The 12,362-nt window shown below is 39.3% G+C and overlaps 1 protein-coding gene across 1 annotated transcript in view; it reads right to left on the bottom strand.

Annotated features, from left to right (window-relative positions):
- The window catches only part of acss3 (acyl-CoA synthetase short chain family member 3), a 37,508-nt gene that overhangs the window by 9,871 nt on the left and 15,275 nt on the right, over positions 1-12,362 (bottom strand). Inside the window, exon 9 of the mRNA XM_014013790.1 lies at positions 11,208-11,311. Within this exon, the coding sequence (XP_013869244.1) occupies positions 11,208-11,311 (104 nt within the window). The remainder of the gene's footprint in view (positions 1-11,207; positions 11,312-12,362) is intronic.

Below are 12,362 nucleotides of genomic sequence, written 5' to 3'. Positions count from 1 at the left end.
ATACTTAGGTTTATGTTGACATGTTTTTTTAAACATTAAAGAGATTTTTGTTTGTTTTATTGATCATTTAATTGGTGATTTAATGATCAGATTGGGGAGATGTAATGGAACTAACATGGTGGCGATGGATGTAAACACATAGCATGTTGCTACCGCGACACTAGCGCTCCTCATCAGAGGCGACGTCGGCGTCTTTTATCGAGGCTTTCCAGCGACAAGCCCCTACTTGGGAGCGACTACGTATGCTGTGTTTTTGGGAAACTGTGGTCGGTGAGTTTACTATTTTATACTACTTCTGTGATATTACTACTACTTCTACTTCCTGTTATCTTCTTTGTCATCGTCTTTTTCACCAGTAGAAACAGCTGGTTGTTGATCATGTGACTCCCGTGATGCGAAAAAAGTGTTTCCATTGCAGTTTTGCAAAAAACACCAATTTTGATACGGCCGAAAAACCACCTCATCCTAGCGCAAAAACATTTTGTCGAAAAATGTAATTTTTTTTTTTTTTGGAAATTGACGTGTTTCCATTGAGCAAATTTATTTTTGAAATTCTAATTTGCACATCTTCATGGTCAATGGAAGCACAGCTACAGACTACTCAGAGGTACTCAGAGGATAAGAGACCCTAACAGGTCAGAACATAGTAAACATCAGTTCAATTGGGAGACACTTCAGAGTTTCTGTTCTGATGATGCTGAAGGACACTGGATCAGCTGGGTGAGCACCATGATGAGCTCCAACAGATGAGAGGGAAGAAAAAAATCCCTGTGTGTATGTATAAACATYCTGTAGGAAGTTCAGGCTGCATGACTGTTTATCAGATAGCTCACTTTCACACATTTTGACTCAAGTCTGCTTCAGCTGCTTCCTCTTGGTCCAACTTTACTCTTTATTTCCTTCTTTTGCGTACAAACAAATCAATCTTCCTTTGGCCGGTTGGAGATTCTTTGGTCAGTACAGAGCACTGTGTATGTGATGAATGAGCTGAGATGGAGCGAGGGGGCGGGGGAGCTGTGATGACACCCGGGAATAGCAGAAAAAGGAAATACGGAGGAATGTTTTACACAAAGAAGTCGCTTTGAACACTTCAGTGTTCATCGCTCGGAGGGAAACTGCTGCTGAACAAAGTATTCAGAAGAAGACTTTTTGATCTTTGTCTTTTTCGCTTTTCAAAACCTTTTCACCAAAAAAAACGCCTTCAACCCAAACAATTTGACAATTGTCACACTGTAAGACTTATAATAAAGGTAGCCTGGGTTGGTTGAAACATAGCAGTGTTTATGTCAGTCAGGTCAAACATTGCTTATCTCATTTTGTGCTGATTGAAATATTAAGGGCATCAGTTTAAATAGCCTTGCAGTAGGCCGAGCTTTATGGCACGTTCACACCGAACGCATTTTGAGCGGCAGGAGCGGCCGATTCACATGCAAAGTCCATGGAGGACACGCCTCTAGGGGTCGTGCGTCGCGTCACGTACGTTTTGGGCGGTGCGCAAGGAAGGCGGAAGGGGCGCAGAGCGTTTTCCGCGCATGCGGTGCTGAGGAAGCTGCCGCCGCCCGAGCAGCCGCCAGAGTTCAATTATCTGAGCTTTTGACGCGTCTCCCATTGAAAACCGAAASAGACGGACTGGAGATCTTTARCTGAAATCGACCYTGTGCAGTTGGATTTTCTGGCKGGATATATCAGCACCGATGTGGATCAGCTGCTCGGGACCAAAAAAAAAAAAAAAAYAAAYAAAAAAGTCCGTCAGCTGGCAGCTTCTGGAGTGACGAAACTAACCGAACAAATCGCCTCTAAATCATCTGGTGAGTTAATTATCTGCTGTGTGCAACATTCGCTTGCTTTTTAGTAAATAAATCAAAGCCATTTTCTTTTATTTTATCTTTATTTCACCCACCGAGGACACGCTCCTCCCACACCCCGCTGCTGCCGCTTCTTGTTCTGGTCTGAACACTAGTGCATTCTTCGGTCTGAAAAAGCGCGTCCAACGAGAGGTGTTTTGCGCTTTTTGGCCGCTCAAAATGCGTTCGGTGTGAACGTAGCATTACTGTGTTGATTTGAGTTAGCTTGCAGCTGCTTTGAATGAATGGTTTAAAACAACAAGTGTTATGGTGGCCCTCAAAGGGCCTGTTATAATTAACTAACATTTCATGTTTAAKTTTGACAAGACACGAAACGTCACGTTCCTCGTCTCATTGCTACGACTAAGCACAGCTAACAATCTATAACTGGGCTCTACTTGGTATTTCCTGCATGGAAACAGTGCTTTGACATGTCCTCGCTGAAAAGTACTGTGCATACAACTGACTAAATGTGAAATAAAAAATACAGAAAGTAAGAGTTTTATTCAACGATGAGTTGAGATAAGTATAGCTGCCCTCTTGAATTGTAAACTCTCCCACTTTACAACAGGGAATTCCCATCTATATTCGACATTAAAGTGGCTGGCTACTTTTGAACCCTGTGCACCTCCATCTAGTAGTGGGATGCGCACGAGAAGCGGGGGTCATATTGACCTCGTACTGTTTTTTTGGTCAACTGTATCACAAAAATGGCTGCACTGATTAACATGAAATTTGACAGGAATGTATCCAACCTACACTGCACCAGCCAACAGTTTTACCATAGACCCCATGTTTGAGGGGGCTCCATCTAAAAAGTGAGTGTCTGGACTTACAAAAATGTGTATAACTCAAAAGCTATTCAACAATAGGAGCTTCAGTTTTGTTTTTTTTTTATTTTGTTGTTGTTATTTAGCTCTGATGAAGGGCTATCCATCTGGCCCACCAATGACCCCTCCACCCCCCTGGACCAGCACCCAAAATAATAAATCTGTTCTGATGATTTCTGAGTTCTGGTGCATTGTATGTGCGGGGTTATATATGCTACAGCTATGCGGTGTCTAGTTTTGAGACATTGATACAGAACTATTCAACTAAATTGCTCAGGGGGCCAGACAAGTGTTATTGTTCACTTTTTAAATGTGTTTATTTTGTTGCATTGAATCAAATAAAAAAAATTACCATTGATATCAAATTTATTTTTATATTGAAGTAAAAAAATGTAAAAAGTGGCTTGCAGGTGACTTCCATCTTGAGTTTGACACGCTATAACCTGACAAAATGTTTGAATGTAAAAAACAAGGCTGCGATAAAACATGACACGATTGCTTCAAGCCGACCTTACGGTYCTGCACGCTGGATCTACAGACTCCTCGAGGACATCGATATAGAAAATTTATCACAAAAAGCAGAGCAATGTTTGCTAAATCCTTTTCAATAAACAGGAAATGGAAGAAGAGGGACACAATGGCCAGAACCAMATTTCTGAAAATGTCCAGAAAGAGCTGGCGTCGTGAAACAGTTTGAACACACWACTGTCAGAAACATCAGCAGCCTTTTATACTTTAACACCTGACTTAAATGTTTTTATATTCTCCATRGTTGGAAGGTCAGCAGAGATGCAAACTGAGAGATTGAAACAGACAAACAAAATGTACTTAAAGTGAAATGTGCAGCAGCCCAAATAGAAATAGCTCACAAGGCTCTCTCTGTACATCATACATATGCACAGCAGTGCTTGAAGCCATCTGTGTGATGTGTGTGGTTGCTGGGGTAACTTGGTCAGGAGCTAAAAAAGAAAAGCGACCCAAGGTCATCATAAAAGACAGGTGTGCTGTGGGAGGAAGAGAGGATGAGAACAGAGAGAGCACGCTGCAATGCTCCTCCATCTTTGGATTTTTGTTCTTTTCTTCTTCTATAAAACATTCAGTTTTTCGATTTTTTTTTTTTTACCCTACACACAATGTTGGCACAAAAGCCGACAACTTTCTCCAGAAAAGGATGCAAGACGTTAGTGATACCACCTTCCAAGGACACATATGTAACAGATTAAATCTTATTACCTGCTACAAACCAATCAGGTAATTCCTTTCTATCAAGTAAAAACATTGCCTCTCTCTATCAGCTCGACTCATTCACATGGAGCCAAGTTTATGCATTTAAATTCACTTAACTTGTTAATGAACCTTCCCAACCCCCATCTCGTGCCTTAAAACCCTCAGCAGTCGAGTGCAACAGCAGCTTGAAAAGGATGCTGAGGGGGGAAAAATTTAGATTAGGGAGCCAATGACAGGCTCCCCCCAGCAGACAATAAAAAACGTGGCTCTGCGGCTCTCAGATGTAATTATAAAGGCTAATTATAAAGTCTAACTTTTAAATTTCTCAAAGTCAAACTAGCACAGCCAGATAACGGAGCTGGGAATTGAATCGGTCCATCATGTTCATTCACATGTCGGAGCCTGCCCCAATAGAACCAGTACCCCCTACAGGTCAATGCCCCTCGCAGTAAACACAGAAAGTTGTTAAAAAAATGTTAACCTGCAAAATAAACAGGTAAAACAAAAAAAACACTTAAATTATTTCACAATATACCAACATGGTACCAGTTTGCATCCAGCTATAAACGTTATTTGACGACATCAACCAGAAAACGGCCACGTTTCCACCTGTTGTAGCAAATTTGGGCTCATATTTCAGTCAATAAGATGATTCACTTCCCATGTTTCTCTGCTGGGATGGGAACTATCAGATTAAAGTCACAAGAAACCTGTAGCCTGGCATTTCCTGACAGATTCATTTTGCCTCTAAACATGATTACTTGTCCCCCAAAGGGCCAACATGGTGACGTGCAAAGATTTCAAAACAGAGCCACCAGATTGTGGCATCATAATGGCTACAATCATTTATGAAGAGGTTTTAGTAACTTGTTTGGATTTTTAAACCCTAAAACCTAAGCAGTAAGGTGACAATTATTTTTACACTACTTAAACTAACCAAAAKAACAGTTCTTCAGACTAAAGAAGTCATTTGGAGAAGAGATTAAACATTCTTTTAAAAGAACCCATTCAGATGACATACTCAACCTATTAAGATGCATCAAGARGTACTTAAACTAACATTTACCCAAAGACTCTAGCTCAGGGATGGGCAACTTAAATTATGGAAGGGGTCARAATTTTTTGTTGGCACTACCAGAGGGCCACATAACGCTGCACAATTACCCAAACGTAATAAAACTGTCATTTTAAAAATGTTTGTGTATATATAGTAAAAGTGAGTACACCGCTCACTTTGGTTGCCAGAGGTTTACACATTAATGGCTGTGTTGAGTTATTTTGAGGGGACAGAAAATTACACTATAATATTCAAGCTGTACACTGACTACTTTACATTGTACATCTTCATTGTTGTCCCATGGATGTAATAAATAATGTGTATTCAGTGGCGGCTGGTGGATTTTTCTCCGGGAGGGCTACAACTCCAAAACAGACATAACTCAAAAAGCAATCAGTTATTTCACACCAGTGRATTTATTAGACAAATCGTAATAATAAAACAGTCATGTAGTTTTTATTTTTAGTACATAAATTTTGCTCTTCTGTAACTGAGAAGCAAATTTCTTCATGACTCTGGTTAAAGTCAGGAATGTTTTAACAAGGTTCTTCTATAGAGAGCATGGTCAGTGCAGTGAGATGTGATGTTGTACCTGAGGAAAGTCTGGATTGTCTTCATTGTTGAAGCTCCTCTCAGATTCAGCTGTGGTCTGAGGAGATGTGATGAGAATCTTCAGCAGAGCCACAGTCTCTGAAGGTGTCCTGCAGATTGTTCTCCATGAAGAGCTGGTACAGAGACACCACTGCAGCTCCTGAATTAGATCAGACTTCTTGGTCCTGCTCAGCATTGGGTGAGCCTCCATGGTCTTCAGTGCTGCTTCAGAGAARTGTCCTGCAGGAACCTGTCAGCCTGCAGCACTGTAGCTCTGATCAGATSTTTTSTGAATGGCTCAAGATGGTGTCACAAATCTAAAACAATAAATGCACAKATTTAATTCAAWACAGAGATGGCTACAACTGAGCTTTCTAATATATATTTAATATATAGAGAACAATTAATGTTATTTTAATAGCAACAAATTGTTGCATCTCTAAGGTAAACTATTATATTTTTTGTTTTAAATATGTATTTATTTCATTAAATAAGAAAAGGAAAAAAGATATAATAGAATGCAAGGCAGCAGAAAGAAGAAAAAAATCTTCTAATATCTGTCAAAAACATAAAAATATTATATTATTTTAAGTTATGTTCACCATTAATATATAAAAATGTACTATGATTAACAAGCATTAAAAAAGTATTTTATCTTTTCACTTACCTGTTTTAATCCCTGCTGCTGGGTCAGATCCTGATGCTTGAAAAACTTTGGTTACATACTGTAACCCACTTCCGGTTGTGTGAGGTCAGCTGCGTGGCGGCCACATGCTGCGCCCCAGCCCACCCTATTCTTTTGCATTGGGGACTTACTGTGCATGTCCAAAATCTTACAGTGACTTTTTGTCTWTGGGAATCTGGGGRGGCGAACAGCTCGTGACCCGGAAGTGACTCAACACAAAAAAGCTCAGGAGTAAAATGCAAGTTTACACATCAATAACTCTAAATTGTTTATTTTACTTATCAGAAAACATATATACGACCAAAAATAGTGGTGGGGTGGCYCCCTAGTGTCCCCTATTGACCAGCTGCCACTGTGTGTATTAACCCAACATACAGTGCTTTTACTTAACATATTTCATCTGCAAACGCATGTACAACTATTGTACTCTTGTTTAATAAATATGAATAAAAAACACTTAAAGCAAACAAAAAATAAACGTTTACTTTAACGAGCTACAGTGCAACGACACACGACACCTGTGTGGTTGTGGTTCTGGTAAAAAGTCTGTTGTTTATGTACTTGRGACTTCAATTAACTTTATATATTTAGCTTTGTGCAACATGTTGTAGTGCCGACAGTCAAATCCTTCATGGCAGACAGCGTCTCTAAGCAGACTGAACAGATAGTCTTCCTCCCAAAAAGCAAACAAAAAAATGTTGGGGTTTTTATTCCTTCTTATTTTTAGATTCAGTTGCGGGCCGGCCGGAAGTCACCCGTGGGCCAGATGTGGCCTGCGTGCCGCCAGTTGCCGGTCWCTGCAATCAACTGCTGTCAAGCTTTAAATGAATCCACATGGCTCAGTTTGCATTTCACAAGGTGCAGTTCAACTGGCATTATATTACGTGAATTTTGATTAAAGGAAGTGTCGATCGTTAGCAGACACTAGTTCTTACAAGTTTCTATTCACAAATAAATAAGTAAAAAACTGTTCTGAGAAGTTAAAAAAACAGCTCTTTTTGTTTTAATTTTCTTCTTCAGCTCTTCAAACAGATTTCCTCTTTACCTTTTGATCTCATGTGAAACCTTACAGTGAATGTTGAAAAATCTGTTTTTCTCCAGAGCAGAGGTCATTTCACAGCAGCTATAAATCTGCTCTTTGTGGACCTCCTAACAGAAAGTGTTTGAACCTTATCAGCTCTGTTTTTGGTCAAAACCAAAAAAAAGAGTAATGCTGCTGCGGCTTTGTCGAAGGTCATGTTTACTTTTTAAAGATAAAAAAGTCAAAGAAACAAATTAGCGGGGAGGGAGGTCAGAGGCGACACGCCTAAAACACAAGTCCATTGGTCTGTCACCCCCTTTTCTGCAAGCAGCCAAATCCTGCTGACTGGAAACACATATTTGTTGCCAGGCAACACCCGTGACATCAGCAACCTTCATCCCTCAGCCCTCTCCACCTCCTAGCAATGGCACTTCAGTCCTAAAATAGCGCAGAGATTATCGTCAAAATTCAAAATGGCAGACGGATTCTCATTTGCACATAAGGAGGGGGAAAGTGAGCCGGGCTGTTTCTGGCATCAGGTGGCTCAAAAATACTTCACACATGTGACTGATGAGAGTCTGCACAGGGTGGTCCTTTATTTTTTAAAAAATATGAAAACATGCAGGATAACAAAAGCGGGAACTCGTGTGGATGTGCAGGTGAAAAGCAATCAGGTGAATCTCAGGTAATGAATCAGGATGAGTCGACAGGGAGGCTGAGGAATGATGGAGTCAGCTGCACATGGGAATAACAAGCACACCAGCCGAATTCAACTAATCTCCTCTGCTTTAGCAAGAATCCTAAAAGTAAAGTACGACCTCAGTCATTTCTAATCTTTGAGCTTGTTTCTACAGTTAAATATGTCCAGTAAAGTGTGGATTTAGTCTTGTGGGAAAATGATTACAAAAGGAAACGCTGGATGTTTTGTGCCAGCTGACCTTTCAGTTTTCAAACCTCAAACTGATTTAAACAGATCTCCGTTTACCAGTCAGCTGTGATTTATAGCGCCGCTTTTATCTACAAGAAAATGAACTAAATAGMTTTTAATCCTTTCAGAGGATTAAAAACTGCCACAGTTGATACAAGAGTTCCCAGAGGAGYGGGATGTTATTCGAGATTTTATAGAAGTCCTCTTGTAACCAAAACAGAAAACACATTTTTTAATAAAAAAAAATCAACAGAAACTTTTTATTGATACAACAAAAACTTAGCAAATGAAAAGATTTATTAAAATAAGAGCTTAAAGCCAACTACTAAAGTTACATACAAACTGAAATAATATTTAGGCTACCTCACATGCAGCGGGTAAAATAAATATTCAACACGTCACCATTTTTCTCAGTAAATATATTACTAGAGGTGCTAATGACAAGAAATTTTCACCAGATGTCGGTAACAACCCAAGTGATCCATACATACAAAGAAATCAAACCATAAATGTCCAGAAATGAAGTCAGGCTTTTGTACAAAGTATTAGATAAATTTCAGTAAGTGTGTTCAATACTTTTTCCCTGTGCCATTCCACATTATTACAAATAACTTCATTTCTGGACATTTATGGTTTGATTTCTTTGTATGTATGGATCACTTGGGTTGTTACCAACATCTGGTGAAAATTTCATGTCATTAGCACCTCTAGTAATATATTTACTGTGAAAACTGATGATGTGTTCAATACTTATTTTACCCACTGTATAGATATTGAGACACTTTCCTATTTGAGCATTTAGTTTATCAAACCAATTTTTTTCCTCTCAGCTGGATAAGTTTATAAGCAAAGTTTGAACCAATGTAGCTGATTTTCAGGTAAAAAAKCAAGAATTTGAACAATAAATGCTGTCAACTATTAGGGATAATCAAACGTCTGAGCATAAAAAAACGTGAAACTAAAAAAGAATAAATAAAAGTGATGMAATGTTGGGTAGAAAAGACAACAATCTTCTGTATGTTGGTTCTGATCGAAATTACTTTGTCAAAAATATTGATGTCACTTTTAGCCACAGTTTGTCCAACCAGCTGAAAGCTCAAAATTCATATTTGTTCATGTATTTTGCACATTTATACACACTATAGTTATTCAATGTTCATGCATTTAGCAGCTACTGCTTTTCATGCTGCCCTGTATAACGTGTCAAACTGAAGGCCTGCGAGCCAAACATGGCCTGCCACTGCCTTTTGTGTGGCCTGTGAGAGCTTCAAAGATGTATTATTGCCTTAAAATAAGTGTATGCTGCTTTACAGCCAGCATTGACCATAAACTACATCTCCTATAATGTTTGTGGATTATTTTACTTGCAAAATGACAGCATCCCCCCACTACGTGGAGGTGCACAGGGTTCAAAAATAGCTGGTAGGCGGCAAAATTTGCAGAGTAAAATCTCAGTTACGCTGACAGATTTTATTGATTTAACGTCTGTTTTATGAGGCAAGACGTTAAGAACGGGTTCTTTTTTACATTGTCAACCCGGCAAACTATTTTTGCTGTGGCCCAGTTTTACTGGGGAGTGGGAATTTCCCACTTACAAGCTGTAAATGTAAATTGGAACGCCCCACCAGTGGGAATTTCCTGTCAGAAAGTGGGAGAGTTCAGAATTCAAGACAGCAGCTATACTCACCACAACTGAACAGTGAGTAAAACTTACTTACATTTACTTTGTAGTACATCTGTATTATTTCACATTTAGTCAATTGTACACATAGTATTTTTTAGTGTTTATAAGAGGACATGTTAAAGCACTGTTTCTATGCAAGAAATACCACGTACAGCTCAGTTATTATTTGTTAGCAGTGCTCAGTTGCAGCAATGAGATGAGAATGTGCATGTTGTGTTTGGTATGGTATGGTGAGCGAGGATGGATAAAGAATCCATTTGAGTGGGGGCCTTGTAAGTGGGCCCACTGCTCTCCCCAGAAAGACACTGGTCTTAATTCAAACCTTCGTGTCCCTCGGATGAAGGACACAAGGTTAGAACACTCAGTGTTCTGAGTTTCTCGGGATTGGGATGTTGTGTTTAGTTGAAGTTAAACCTGAATCATCAAAGTTACTGATTTGAGAAGTTAAACAATGACTAAACTTTTAAATATTGATAGCTACGCCAATCTGTCACATCGGGTTTATTATAATGTTGGTGGAAAAGGGTTTGTACATTCTGGATATGCAATAAGACCACACGGCTAATAGTCCAACAACTCCCAAAAGACTTGTTTTATGGTACAAACTGAGCTGGATGCCTGACAAAGAGAAACCTGTTCTAAAATGTTCATTCAGACCTAAAATCGAAACCCGTGTATATAGTGAGTTTTTGTTATAAGGTGACTGTAACATCAACAAATAAAGCCCAAGCAACCAGTTTGATAAATCACTTTTTAGTAATAATTCAATATCGAGCTCTTGACACTCGCAGTTGATCCTGGACAGGCCGATCAGTCAAGTGGGCTAATCTGCCCTCAGATCTGAGGCGCACTGCGTGCACAAATGTTCGAGGTCGATGGCTGTCCGACAACCCAACAGAAACATTGATTTCTTATTTAACACCGATATGTCGTCTCGTCCTGCATCGATCCTCAATCTGCACAGGCAGGATATTACAAAACAAAGAGGCGTCCAATTGAGCTCGTCCGCAGTAGCTAACGCATTTATCATGGTTGTGGCACAGGGGGAGGAAAGCAATCAAACCGAGGGAGGTAGGGGTTGACATTAGCGCCGTAGCACGCCGCCTGAATTCAAGCCTCTTCTAAACATGACAAATCACTTTTACATTCAAGAATCTATTGAGAACAGAAAGAAACCTAAAACTAAACTTTCAACCTTTTAAAGCATGACAAACAGTCAAACAGAAGAAACATACAGTATTTCCAAAAATGGTTTTGTTGGATTTCTAAGGTTCTGATTGTTTCTCAGAAAAGCTACGACAAACTTACAAAAAGAAGTGATTGTGTTTCTGTTTTCCTACCAGTTTGCCACCAGTGGTCCAAAACTGGAACCCCGAAGCTCTTCTTTGCCCACTCCAGCGTCTCCACGTCACATCGCTCTCCTGCCACGAACAACATCCGAAACCTGCGTGGAGAAAGAGCACCATCTTTCACCTTAATTTTGTTTGTGTTTTGGCATCAAATAAGCTGTCACAGCATTTTTCTTCCTTTTTTTTTATTAAAACTAGTTTGCATTAGAAAATAGTAATGTGAGTGTGGGAGGAATCAGCCTTTTATTTGTAAAGGTCGAACAATAAGTTTTATCCAGATATTGGTGATTTTCTGTACTCAAAGTTACTGTACATGTGAAATACTGATTTGAAAACTGAGTCATWTGAGTAGGAAAGGCTCAGGTTTACAGCTAAAACCTCTAGATTTGTTTTCTTCCAGGCTATTGTRACATCTTGTGGCAATAAACCCTTATCTGTCGTCTCTGCTCCCACAAATCTTCAACGTCTTATTTAAACAGTAGTTTAGGCATTTTGTCACATCTAAAAGGCATTTCAATAAGAATCTTTTCTTAATTTAACAAATGACCAGTTTAAAGTTTTGAAATGTCTGAAGAAATATTGCAAAGACGTGAATTCCTCCACAGTCCCTCATTTTTAAAGCTTTAGATTCCTAAGTTTGAACATGCGCCGCTCCCTGTCTCATTAAATCTTCCCCCGATGCCCCTTTAATGACCCAAAACACCACATTTTCTATCTTTAGCCTCAGCGATTTCTCCCATATTACTCCCTTCAGAGCTCCTTCAGTCGGCTGCTTCACATCCAAATCAAAACCCCACTAGTTGCTGTAGAAGTCATCCATTATAAATCAGGTCAAATAAAAATAGTTATGCGCCTGACTGCTTCGCTTTACCACCAATGAACGTGTTGATCACAAGCTTCCTTGTTTTTTATTAGTGCTGACATAAATTCTGTTTTTTTATAGCAATTAATTTCAAGATATTCTTAAYATTAATTGTAATAATTTTCAAAAAGAAAAAAATAAGTAGGTCCTTTGGATGGGTTCTTCTTTAGTGAAACATTCAGTCTGATGAGTTTCAGGTGAACTCAGCCTTATAAGCACTGCCTCCACATAGACAAACAAGTTAGTCACATGCAAAAGAGGGCCATCGCCTAACAATAGGCTTG

This window comes from Austrofundulus limnaeus, unplaced genomic scaffold, assembly GCF_001266775.1.
Source record: "Austrofundulus limnaeus strain Quisiro unplaced genomic scaffold, Austrofundulus_limnaeus-1.0 Scaffold106, whole genome shotgun sequence".
Lineage (NCBI taxonomy): Eukaryota > Metazoa > Chordata > Actinopteri > Cyprinodontiformes > Rivulidae > Austrofundulus > Austrofundulus limnaeus.
This window is presented reverse-complemented; position numbering and strand designations above follow the sequence as displayed.